The sequence below is a fragment of the Mobula hypostoma genome, chromosome 1 (genome assembly GCF_963921235.1).
Source record: "Mobula hypostoma chromosome 1, sMobHyp1.1, whole genome shotgun sequence".
Lineage (NCBI taxonomy): Eukaryota > Metazoa > Chordata > Chondrichthyes > Myliobatiformes > Myliobatidae > Mobula > Mobula hypostoma.
This window is the reverse complement of record NC_086097.1, coordinates 66936462-66950020: the sequence shown is the minus strand read 5'-3', so window position 1 is coordinate 66950020 and position 13559 is coordinate 66936462. Positions and strand designations below refer to the sequence as shown.

Genomic DNA, 13559 nt, shown 5'->3' with positions numbered 1-13559 from the left:
AGATGACCATCGACCGTTTAAGTGAAGTGGAAAACTGAAAGTTGACCTGGAAGAAGTCATCAGGAAGGAAAAACTGGAGGCTGAGCATCCTTTAACTTCTGCTTTTCCGGTCGGGGGGAAGAAACTGATGGTGTAATTGCGTCCCAGATTGAGATGGCCAAGAAGCATGAGTCAGAGCTGCTGAGACTATGGCGAGAATTGGAGGAGTCCAAGAAGAAGCTGTCATCTCGATTACAGGAGGCTGAAGAGGCTGCAGAAGCAGTCCAGGCCGAGTGCTTCAGTTTGGAGAAAATCACACAGCAGCTATCGATCGAGGAAATGATAAAGAATACGGATTTGAAGGATGATGTGCTGGACATGTGGTGCATGCTGCCTTTCTCTAACTTCCCCTTGATTGAGGAAGAGACTTTTAGCCCTTCTCCCACTGAGTTAGGGTAGTGGGGAGGGCTAGCTGTGGGCAGCCTGGGTTACAGCAGGATCCGGAAGGCAAAGAACCGGGGCCCCGGACACGGGACAGGGGGCTCCGAGTTGCAGTGGAGGCATGAGTGAGAGGTTGAGAGAGGATTTGGCAAGCCGACCCGAGGTATGCCCCGTAGTGCCCGAGCCTTAAGGGTTTAGGTGAGGAGGGTACGGAGGTCTCGGAGGATTAGGAAACTCCCAGATAGGTTGGTCTATGTAGCGCCCATGGGACCAGGCATAACTGTTTGGGAAGCAATGTCACTGTTTGTACCTGGATTGGGTTTTTGTGTCTGCAGGAATGGTTGGGGAGTTATTTAGAAGTCAAGAGGACATGACTTTATTGGTTGGGGGAGAGTGTAAGGGGTTTCTTTTTTTATGTTACTGCGTAGGCTAATTAAAATGGCTTCTTTGTTATGTTAACTGCTGAGAAAGTTCTCTCGCTAACAGCTTGTTTGGGTTATATTATTGATAAGAGAGTGAACGAACCAATTGGGATAGATGTTATTCTTTCTGTAAGCTATTGTGATGCGTGGGGTTTTGGGGCAGAAGGTGCAATGGGGAGAGAGAGAGTGGATACGGTGCACCTGTGAGCTGGCTAACAGGGTCAGACCCCGAGCAGGAGTCTGAGGTCCAGGGTCTTTGGCGAGGAGAGGAGATGGAGACAGACTCGTGTGGAGCGTCTGGTTGACCACTGTGGTTGCTCCCAGGCGGCGGGTTGAAGTGGTCAGAGGGGATCGAATGGTGAAGAGAGGATCGTTACCAGAGCTCCAACTGTTTGTGCACGAAGGGATTGAACTTTGATAAGTTTGGCGCCTTTTATTTTCCTTTTATATTTTATCTATTAATTATATATTACCAGTAATATCTATAAATTGTAATCATTTAATCGTATCTGGTGTTTTGTCTGTTATTTGGCGGGGTGGGGTACATCACACAGCATCCACACAAACTTAGTTACCCAGTTTGGCGGGGCCGAAGGCTGCTCCCCCTAGACGACAGTGAGTTGAGCGACCCTGAGGCTTACAAGAAGAGAAGGAAAAAGAACTTAAGCTTTTTTTTTCTTTTGTTTTCTCTGAGTGAAGCCTCTCTTCGTCGAAGCCTCAAAGAGCTAAAGCCTCAAGAACACCCCTCTGACCACGTCCACTCAGACAATGGCTGCTGCGATGATGGCCGGTGCGCTTGCCCCTGCCTTCTTTTAATTTGCTCTTACTGATCAATCCCAAGCACTAACTGGTTGCTGGTGAAAGCTCTTTTTTTGCTGTAGCAACCCACTGTTGCCTTTTACCCTTGGGCAGTGGACCTGATTGAAATTCTCCCCTCTCTCCCCACCCTCCAAAACTGATCTGCTGAATTCCTCCAGCATTTTGCTTTTGGCTACAGATTACTATGTCTATAGGTTCCAATATGTTATATTTTGTCATCTCACTAATTTCTACTTGCATTTTGTTCCATCTTGTCAAATTCCATTCAGTAAAGTTCTTTTTGGCTCATCACCAACACATTGTACTTTCCTGTCTGTGATCATCCTCTTTAAGTCATCTCTGGAGGGCACGAGCAAAATGCAATTCTAACTATAGAATACTTTAAATTTCATTTTCTAATTTTAATCCAGACAATTTGGCTCCCAGAGCTACATGAGTTGCCATACAATGAGTTGTTATATTAACTTTGAAATAGCTATTACTAGCTGTCACAATTATATTTGCCATTGCCAAAAGTTGACCTTTTGTTCAGTACTAGAAACTTTGACTCTTTAATATGGTATAATTAAAAATAAATATTGATGTATTGCTCAAATTAAACTGGGTTCTGGATTTGATTGACATGTTTGTTCTGGAAACATTTGATTAGATCATTTATTAACAACAGATCCTTTTCAATATATCTGATTTCCCATATATGTAGTAACTATATTATCTAAGATATTTTGCTTTTTAAAAGAGTTTTGTGTTTTGCTTATCCAAATGGAAAAGCCACAATTGAAAACTTTTTTTTGTTGGAAACGCGTAGTATTATGTGAGTTGAGGCCTCTGGCATAGTCCTCATCCTGATGATGTTGCTCCTGTCTCAGGTGTAGGTGAGGAAATGGTGATTGGGATCAGTATTTTTCATTATGCAATGAGAAATAGGTTTTGAAGTTTGGAATTACTGCTGGGTGATTAATTGTTTGTGCTAATGACAAAATAAGGCAAACTGAACCAGAAGCTTACAATTTTAGTGAATAGTGGTGGGATAAGAAAACTGTAACTTGTATAACATTAAAATATATTTCACTCTTAGGTTTTGAATGCTATGTTAAAGGAAGTATGCACAGCTTTACTTGAAGCAGATGTCAATATAAAACTTGTGAAACAGCTAAGAGAAAATGTTAAGTAAGTAACAATCTTTAACTTTAGTTGGTTTTTGGCTGTTACACTGCTGGCGTTTAGGGCAGCAATGAAGGTCCACCATCTATGTCCTTGACCATCTTATCAATTGTGCCCCTGGCGTGCTTCAGGCTCCCCAGTCACACACAGATGTAGAAGGATTCTTTATTGCTGTTTTTGTAACAATCTTTGACCAGTCAGGGTTGTTAGTCCTGTGCTGAACCCCAAACCTTGCGGACCAGTGCACCACTCTTAATCTGGCCTTTACCCTTTGATCTGTTTGGTTGACATGGGTGACACTATCAAGAGTTAAAACACAAGGCCCTGACTCCAGCCAACATAGCTCTCTGGGTCATTGAGGCATGCAAGCCTCCAAACTCTATGACAAGGTTGTGCTCCTCTTGATTGTCATATCATAAAGGGCTGAAGTTAATGCCCATTTGTTTTTATTGAGCGTTTTTATTCGCCTTTGTGTTATTCATACTGCTATTTGAGAGGGACCCATGAATATCTGCATTTGACCATAAGACATTGGAGCAGAAGCAGGCCATCCAGCCCATCCAGTCTGCTCTGCCATTCAATCATGATTGATTTATTTTCCCTCTCTACCCCATTCTCCAGCTGTCTCCCCATACCCTTTTGGTATTAATTTGGGTTTAAATTTACATAAAGATCAATTTGACAGTGAATGTATGATGTATATTAGTCTGTTTGATTGTTTTAAAAAATTTACTTGACATTCCTTTTGCCAAATTGTATTTCAGAGCAGCTATAGACTTAGAAGAAATGGCCTCGGGCCTCAACAAAAGACGAATGATTCAACATGCTGTCTTTAAGGAACTTGTTAAGGTACCCAAGTCAATAAGACTGGAATTTTATATATTGAACTAATCTTATTTAAACTCAGTTGATTTAAATTTGAATCTATTATTTAGCTTGTAGATCCAGGAGTTAAAGCATGGACACCCACAAAAGGAAAACAAAATGTCATCATGTTTGTTGGCCTGCAAGGTAGTGGTAAAACTACAACATGTACAAAGGTATTTAACTTTATTCATTGATGGACATTTCTTTGATGTGCTGCATTTTTGTTGTCCTGACAACTGAGATACATTAGGTGGACTCTCGACGTGCTGGGGGTGGGGCAGGAATTGTCACTCTAAATCTACTATTTTCCCTCTTAAATTATGTCTCTTGTCTTAGGCAGCCCCACCATGGAGAAATGATTCATAGTATCGACACTTCATCCCCAGCATAATCTAGTATGTTAGTTTGTTCAAGTAAAACAAACCTAGCCTATTCTGTCTCTATAACTGAAATGCTTTAAACAAGGCAATCCTGGTGGATCTTTCTTGCAAGGGGTGATCGTAATTGCTCCAGACGTCTAACCAACATTTTATGATGTCCTAACTCTTATATTCGATGACACAGCTGATGAAAGCAAGTGTCCCACATGTCACCTTTACCATCTTCACCATGCTGTCACTTTCAGGGATTTATGGACATACCAAAGATTCCACACTCTGGGTTCCCTGACATTTATTGTGTATATCCTATCCTTCTCTGACATCTTCAAAATTTATGACTTTCACTTGTCAGAATTAAGTTGCATCTGCTATTGCTCTGTGCAATATGCCAAGTGGCTTTTTTTTTTATTCTTGACCAACCCCCTAGCTATCTATGGCATGTCCAGTTTTCATATCATCAACAAATTTACAAATAGTACCTCCTAATTTTACATCTAAGTCAGTAATGAATAGCTTAATTGTCAGAAGTTTCAGCGCTGGCCCTTTGGTTGGCCACCAGTTACAGCCTCCTAATCAAAAAGTAACCATCCATGACCCCTGAACTTTGAACTCCTGCCTTCCTATAATGAAGCAATTTTGAATTGGTAATGTCAACTTGTCCTGGACGCCATGGACTCTAACCTTGCGGATCAGCCCATCATGCAGGACCTTTAAGAAGGGTTACTGAAATCTACTGGACTGTAATCTTAAAAAAAACTGCTAAATTAGTGAGACAGGATTTCCCACGAACAAAGATTTGATTAATATCTTTAATTTCCACTTTTCCAAGTATAGATAAATACTGTCCCCTAGATTTTTTTTCAGTCGTTTCCCTACCACTTATGCTGGCCTGTGGTCATCTGGCGTGGCCATGCAGCTCTTGACAAAATAAATAATATTTATCATTCTCCAGTTATGTGGTCCCTAACCAGTAGCTTATGAATCTGAAAGTATCTACATCCTTGTTTCCTGTAGCAGTCTGGGATACATCTCATTGGGCCTTTGGGATTTCTTCTCTTTTATGCTCATTAAACACTTCCTCCTCAACGTGTACATAAATGCAAAAGGCTTAATCGGGCCTCCTGAAACAGTGCCCAATCCAAGTACTAGAACATTTATTTTTATTTATCTAGAGACAGAGCGTGGAACCAGCCCTTCTGGCCCAAGAACTGGCACCACCCAGCAAAGCACCTATTCAGCACTAGGCTAATCACAAGACAAGGGTGGCGGGGTGGAGATGTGTCTCTACCAAAAGAGGTGTAAGGCACTCCTTCCCTCCACTAGCCTGTAGGTCACCCTTGCGCAAGGTGTAGCGCCTGTTTAGCCCCCCCCAGTCATGATCATATGGAAGCTGGTGGTGGATGGTCATATGAGCAGCTGGTACATATTACGAATCCTGGTTATGCGACCACTGACGCCATGCAGACAATCTCTGAAGAGTATTGGTAATGGCTGGGGTCACCCATTTTGTAAAGACACTGCCTAGAAGACCATAGAGACTCTACATCTTCCGATCCTATGTCATCCCTTTCTTATGATTTAATATTATTATACATGGGGCCACACCACCCTCTTTGCCTACTAACCTATCTTACTGATACACCGTATATCCTTGGATGTTCAGCTCCCAATGGTAGTCATCCTTTAACCATGTTTCAGAGATGGCCACAACGTCATACTTGCCAATCTGTAGCTGAATTTCAAGATCGTCCATTTTATTTCTTATGCTGTGTCCATTCAAATATAACATTTTCAGTCCAGTACTTGTTGCTTTCTGTTTTAACTGCACCACGCCACTATTGCCCTGTACCTCATCCCACTGCTGTGATTGTGGCTCATCTCCTGCCTGTCTCTTCTCTTCTATCATCTCTGTTGCACGTTATCTTTGATTTATTTCTATTTTCCCCGTCCTCAGCCCTATCACTCCGGTTTGTTAGCACGTGGCACAGGCAGCAATCCTGAGATTACTACCCTGGAGGTCCCGCTTTTCTTAAGAGATGGAAGGGTTGGATTTGAGTATTTTAATATTAAACTGTTCCTTGACTATGTTACTGTGGTGAGAGATGAAATAGAAGTTAGGGCATTCTTGGCAATATTTTACTGTTTCCAGAGCAGAAACAGGGAAGCCAGCCAGATGTGCTTTGGAATCAGTTACAGGTAAAAGATAAGTGTTTCAACAGCAGATTAGCTTGAATTAGTAGTTGATTAGTCAATATCATAGTGGTAGATTTTGATGTAGCTTGAAGCATTTCTCAAGAGTATATATAACACCAAGATTGCAAACTGCCCAGTTCACTTTTGGCTAGTTTCCTGGATGAGCAATATGGTCATTGTCTAGACCAGAGAATGAAATTTTAATGGACACCAAATTCAGTGGTTTTGGCCTCGATACTTAGATAGCACTATCATCCATTGAGGCTTTAAATGGGAAGTGACTTTCCAGAATTAAAGCTTTTTCCTAATGCTGGCAGTAAGCCAGAGAGCTTTTGTTTTTCACTTCATTTTTAGTTACAGTGCTGTTTCACTTTTTTTCTTGTAGTTAGCGTACTACTATCAAAGGAAAGGCTGGAAGACTTGCTTGATATGTGCAGATACGTTTAGAGCAGGTGAGTGTATTATAAATGCTTGATTTGATGGAAATGGGGCCTTTAAAAATATATATTAAAAAATCTCATATTAAATGTATTTTCAGCGAATGGGATTTCCTTCAGTAGAGATTTAATCGATAATTTATAAGAGTAAACCAGTATTTTGATATATTCTGTGATTTAAAGTTTTAAATGCAGTAATTTCAATGTGATATGAATGACTAGATCTCTGTTTCAGGAAACTACCTTTTTCTATGGATTAAGCATTCTTTGATTTCAAGTAGGGGCAATCACGATAATGTAAAGATTATCCAGAAAGATTACCTAGAAACTGTAAGAAAATTGTAAGTTCTCTGTGACAAATTATAATTGTATATTAAAGTGGTGTAGTCACAAAGTTTTGTTTTCGGTTTCTCAGTTTTGGAGAACTACTTGACATGAACTTATTTGATTTTCAGAACTAAAATGTTTAATCCACATTGAGTGAATCGAACAAAATGCAGATATTTGTACTTGGAGACAGCAAAAGAAAAATCAGTTTAAATGTGTTTTACAGTGCTTAGTTATAACTAATGAAAAAAATACTATCTCACATAATTATTATACCGACTTGATACTGTTCTTAGCCCTTAGATTGGGTTAAAAATTATACAATCTGAAACATTAGAGCTAAAAGCCAGGTAGAAAGAATTGGTTAGAAAATGGTAGCTACTTTAATTTCTGAATACAATGTACTGATGTTTCTGATCTTTTCTATTCCTGTAGTTTACCGACAGATTTTATTAATTCCTTAAAATGGCCATTTACAATTCCTTGAGTTCTTTTGGTTAAATTCAGCTTTTTAATTGCAGAGTATATTATAAAAATATATTGGTATGTTAAATTTTCCATTGAGTTCCCATCAACCTACTCAAAAACAGCAAAACAGAAGGAGTAACCAGAATCCAGGAAAATATCCAACATGAACCACAACGTCCGCCAAAATGGTCCACAGCCACACTGATCAATCCTTGCAACATGGATCCCAAGACTCATGCTAGCTGCTGTTGGAGAAAAGTGCAAGAGGGAGAAGAACACTGGTCAAACACAGGCAGACTGTGCTGAACGCCCGCCTGTCCTCCCCTCTTGTCCTTGTTTACTTCTGCCTTGCTTAATGCCTCAATCAGAGAGAAGTAATGGAGTCTACCAGTGCTTGTGCTCATTCTCCAGACCAGTGGTCCGCAACTACCGGGCCACAAAGCATGTGCTACCGGGCTGCGAGGGAACGGTATGATTTGGCGATATGAAACGATATGAGTCAGCTGCACCTTTCATCATTCCCTGTCACGCCCACTGTTGAACTTGAACGCACGCGAGGTCATCAGTCAGTATAACCTACAACTACTCGATGAGTAAAAAAAAAACAAACGTCGCTTGAGAGTTTCTTTGGAAGAGTTGGTAGAGGACATAAAAGGCGTAATGATGATGATAATGCAGAGACAGCTGAGGCTGAGACTGCAAAAAAAAAAGAAAGCTTCCTTCAACAGAAAATACAATGAGTCATACATAAAATATGGCTTTATTGCGACAGGTGACTCGCACGCTCCCAGCCCCCTGTGTGTGATGTGTGGAGACAAGCTGTCTAATGAGGCAGTGAAGCCCTCAAAACTGCTTCGGCACCTTGTGTCCAAGCACCCTGCACTTAAAGACAAACCCGTTGGGTTTTTTGAGCGGAAAAAACATGAGCAAGCAGAACAGAAGCAAGTGCTGAGAGCCACCACCTCCACAAACGCTGCTGCTCTGAGAGTGTCGTACTTACTGGCTAGCCGTATTGCTAAGGCTAAGGAGCCTTTCACTGTTGGTGGTGAATTGATTCTGCCTGCTGCCAAGGACATGTGCCGTGAACTGTTGGGAGAAGCTGCAGCTAACAAGATGGCACAGGTTTCTCTTTCAGCTACTACAGTTTCAAGGAGAATCGATGGAGGACATAGTGGAGGACATCGAAGCACAGCTGTTGGAACAGCTTAACAGGTCACCATGGTATGCTATCCAGGTCGACGAGTCTACCGATGTCGACAACAAGGCAATACTGCTGGTTTATGTGCGATATACATTTCAAGACAATGTGCGCGAGGATATGTTGTGCGCACTGCCGCTGCCAACTAACACAACTGGGGCAGAAATATTCAAGTCTTTGACTACATGTCAGGCAAACTGGACTGGTCATTCTGTGTTGGAATATGCATAGACGGGGCTGCAGCTATGACTGGACGGCTGTCTGGTTTCACTACCCGAGTCAAAGAGGTTGCTCCTGAATGCCAGTCTACACACTGTGTCATACACAGGGAACTGCTGGCTAGCCGGAAAATGTCACCTGATCTTAAGAGCGTATTGAGTGACGTTGTTGAAGTTATCAATCACATCAAAGCAAAAGCCCTTAACTCACGTCTGTTTGAGCAGTTTTGCGAGGAAATGGATGCAGAGCACAAACGCCTTCTCTTACACACTGAAGTGTGGTGGCTATCAAGGGGGAGAGCCCTGGCCAGGGTTTTTGAGTTAAGAGAGCAGCTACAGAGATTTCTTTCAGGAAAAATGTCACCACTGGCAGCACACTTCAGTGACGAGGAGTGGATAGCAAAACTCGCTTATCTGTGTGACATCCTCAACCTGCTTAATGAACTCAATTTGTCACTTCAGGGGAGAATAACAACTGTCTTCAAGTTGGCAAATAAAGTGTCTGCTTTCAAAGTCAAACTGGAACTGTGGGGACGGCGAGTGGACAGGGGCATATTTGACAAGTTCCCAACATTAGCTGGGATTTTGGAAGAGACTGAGCTGCACCGTCCTTTTCACAACTGGTGTGTGATCACCTAACTTCGCTGTCGACAAAATTCAAGTGTTACTTCCCAACCGCAAATGACCTAAGATGTGCAAAGGAGTGGGTCCGTGACCTATTTGTGAATGTCCCCGGTGAATCATCCATGTCAGCGCAGGAAGAAGATCAACTCCTCAAGCTTGCAAATGACGGTGGGCTGAAAAGTATGTTTGACATAACATCTCTGCCGGCATTCTGGATCAAAGTCAAGGCTGAATATCCTGAGATAGCCACAAAAGCACTGAAACCGTTGCTTCCATTTCCAACATCATATCTCTTCGAAGCGGGGTTTTCTGCAATGAATGCAACGAAAACTAAATTGTGGAATAGACTGGACATAAGGAACCCCCTTCGAATATCGCTGTCTCCCTTCACCCCTCGATGGGACCGTCTTGTTGCAGGGAAGCAAGTCCAGGGGTCCCACTGATTTAGCGATATTGGTGTGTTGCAATGATTTTATATGTTCATACGAGGAAAATATGTGTTACTTAAAATGTTTTGATGCTATTGACTTATAAGTGACTTTTAATTGACTTATCACTAGATTCATGGGAGAAAAATATGTGCTGTGTGTTTAATATTAAATTTGTTAGATAAACCCTTTTTAGAAACGAAATTGAGTATTAGCCACTTATAAGTGACTTACAGTTGACTTATCACCTATTTTCTGGTCGTGATTAACACCCCCCCCCCCCGAAAAAAGGTTGGGGACCCCTGGTCTGCAGGACATCGGTGTTGGTCGCGTTATTTGCTGGCTTCATATTTAAGTTAGTTGACAACATCACTGTCGTTGGCAGAATCAAAGATGGTGACGAATCAGCATATAGGAGGGAGATTTGAAAATCTGGCTGTGTGATGCCACGATAACAACATCTCACTCAATATCAGCAAGACCGAGGAGCTGATTATTGACTTCAGGAGGAGAAACCATATGTCCATGAGCCAGTCCTCTTTGGGAGATCAGAGTTAGAGAGGGACAGCAATTTTAAATTCCTCAGTGTTATTATTTTGGAGGATCTGTCCTGAGCCCAGCACATAAGCACTATTATGAAGAAAGCATGGCAGCACCTCTACTCCCTTAGGAGTTTGTGAAGATTCAGCATGACATCTAAAACTTTGACAAACTTCTATAGATACGTGATGGACAGTATATTGACTGGTTGTATCATGGCCTTATATGTTAACACCAATGCCCTTGAATAGAAAGTCATACAAAAAGTAGTGGATGTGGCCAGTCCATTGCAGGTAAAGCCCTGCCCACCATTGAGCACATCTACATGGAGAGTTGTCGCAGGAAAGCAGCATCAGAGACCACCACCATCCAGATCATTTTCCCTTCTCACTGCTGCCATCATGAAGAAGGTACAGGAGCTTCAGGACTCACCAACAGGTTCAGAAACAGTTGTTACCTCTTAACTATCAGGCTCTTGAATCAGAGGGGATAACTTTATTGAGCCATCACTGTTCTCACAAATTATGGACTCACTTTCAAGGGCTCTTTTTTTCATATTCTCAATATTTATTGTTTGCTTTTTTTTTGTACTTGCACAGTTTTTTGCGCTCTGGTTGTCTGCTCTGTTGGTGCAGTCTTTCATTGATTCTAATATGGTTAGTGGATTTATTGAGTATGCCCACAAGAAAATGAATCTCAACTGTACAATATATAGTGACCTATATGTACTTCGATAATAAATTTACTTTGAACTTTGTTTGGTCTGCAGGTGCATTTGATCAACTGAAACAGAATGCAACCAAAGCAAGAATTCCATTCTATGGAAGGTAAGATTTACAAATTGAGATATTTGAAGGAAATAATGTTAAGGGGATAGTGCATTTAAATTAAACAACAAGTAATTATGATTAATTAAAGTTGGCCAGATTGTTTTGATTTTTTGCAACCACTGCTGATGGCTGCAGTGCCTGCATCAGTATACTTTTAGGCACAATGCAGTATGCAAGTACTGAATACTGTGAGTTGGAGTAATGATGCATTCTGTTAATGGAATCAGCAAAGCCCTTGGCAGTTTCTGATCAAAACTGTGCTTTGGGTATCTGCTCTTTGTATGTGGCTCCTCAGTTCTGCATTTATACAGACCTTCTTCAAAAAGGTAAATCAGACTGTGTTTATTTTCCATAATTAACTTGTTAATGGTTAAGTACATTCTATGTTGTTATAGTGTACTGTAAATTTCACCTGTTACCAAATGTTTCTGATGGTTGGAGACATCTTGAAACAGAAAGGCTTTCTGGCAGCTCTTCCTGTGAAAAGGGCAATTAGTGATTTTGCTTGATCTTTTTTGGGGACTGGTCAACAGCCAAATTGAGAGCTGTCATGGTGATCACAAGCAATTTGGCCCAATCTTTAACTAATAGATCTCTTATCAACAACTTAAAACAAGTTATTTTGGCTTCTTAGCTACTTCAGTAGAACTTCAAAAACATGAACCTGATTAATATTTTGTTGGTTGCGACGCAGCATTAGATAACCATACTGTACAACGTAAAAATCCTATTGTATGTGCAAATCATCAAGGAATTGTCCTTTCAAATGTGTTGGTTGTAATACTGGGAGAATAAAATTGTTCAATCTTATTGGTATGTAATTGATTTGTGTGAAGGCTCACTTTATTGGTAGTGTTTGGTGTTGTGAATTTGGGGATTGTGTTTGTTCCTACAGAAGATCTGCTCTATTGTGATTATACTTTGTATTGATTAGAAAGAAGGGAAATACAGAATGAAAGAATTGTAGAGCACAAATATTGCTCCTGTGACCTGTCTACGTTGATCGGAGGTTGTTCAAGTGCTTTTAAACGTTGTAATGTTATCTGCCTCTACCACCGCCTCCTCTGGCAGTTTGTTTCAGATAACCACCCTTTACATGTGAAAACTTAACCCTCAAGTATCCCAAACAAAATAAAACCTGCAGATGCTGGAAATCAAAAATAATACACACAAAATGCTGGAGGAACTCAGCAGGCCAGGCAACACCTATAGACAAGAGTCTTGATGAAGGATCTTGGCCTGAAAGGTCGACAGTTTACTCTTTTCCATAGATGCTGCATGGTCTGCATTCATCTAGCACTTCATGTGTGTTACCCTCAAATATCCCTTCAGTTTATCTCCTTTCACCTTAAACTTGTGCCTCTAGTTCCAGACTTCCCTGCCCTAGAGAGAAAGATTCTGAACATCTGGTATGCTGTCATAATTTTATGCACTTTTATGACGTCAGCCCTCAGCCCCCCTGCATTTCACTGAGAATAAGTGAGGCTATCCAATCTCTTTATGTCTGAATCCGCCCCCCCCCCCCCCCCGGCAACATCTTGGTGAATCACTTCTGCACTCTTTATTTGCCACTGCATCTTTTCTATAATGTGATAATGTGGTAACCAGAACTGCACAAATGATTGGTTTACAGACCCTTAGCACATTTATTAGAATGTTTTATTATAAAGTTCAATGACCTAAAACATTTAATCTATATTTTTGTTTGCCGCAGATGCTGCTTGACCTGCTATACATCTGTTCATATTTGGGTGTGACTTCAGCTATTCAAATTACAAGTATACAAATCAAAAATCTTTTTCTTGTTGAAATTAGCTACACAGAAATGGACCCAGTGATCATTGCCTCAGAAGGTGTGGAAAAATTTAAAAAAGAAAACTTTGAGATAATAATTGTTGATACCAGTGGCCGGCACAAACAGGAAGATTCATTATTTGAAGAAATGTTGCAAGTTTCAAATTCCATAGTAAGTTTCAATATGATTGGGAAATCATTCTGTTTTTTGTTTGAAGCTTTTATTATTGAAAAATGTATCGTGTTTCTTCCTGAAAATCATTTTAGCAACCCGACAACATTGTTTATGTAATGGATGCATCTATTGGTCAAGCCTGTGAAGCACAAGCAAAAGCTTTCAAGGACAAAGTGGATGTTGCATCAGTAATTGTTACTAAGCTCGATGGTCACGCTAAAGGAGGAGGTGCTCTCAGTGCGTAAGTGCTCTGAA

At 40.9% G+C, this 13559-nt stretch overlaps 1 protein-coding gene across 1 annotated transcript in view; it reads left to right on the top strand.

Annotated features, from left to right (window-relative positions):
* srp54 (signal recognition particle 54) overlaps positions 1-13559 on the top strand; it is a 41028-nt gene that overhangs the window by 9415 nt on the left and 18054 nt on the right. Inside the window, exons 4-10 of the mRNA XM_063050109.1 lie at positions 2740-2831; positions 3590-3674; positions 3761-3865; positions 6651-6717; positions 11275-11332; positions 13151-13301; positions 13397-13545. Coding sequence (XP_062906179.1) covers positions 2740-2831; positions 3590-3674; positions 3761-3865; positions 6651-6717; positions 11275-11332; positions 13151-13301; positions 13397-13545 — 707 coding nt within the window. The remainder of the gene's footprint in view (positions 1-2739; positions 2832-3589; positions 3675-3760; positions 3866-6650; positions 6718-11274; positions 11333-13150; positions 13302-13396; positions 13546-13559) is intronic.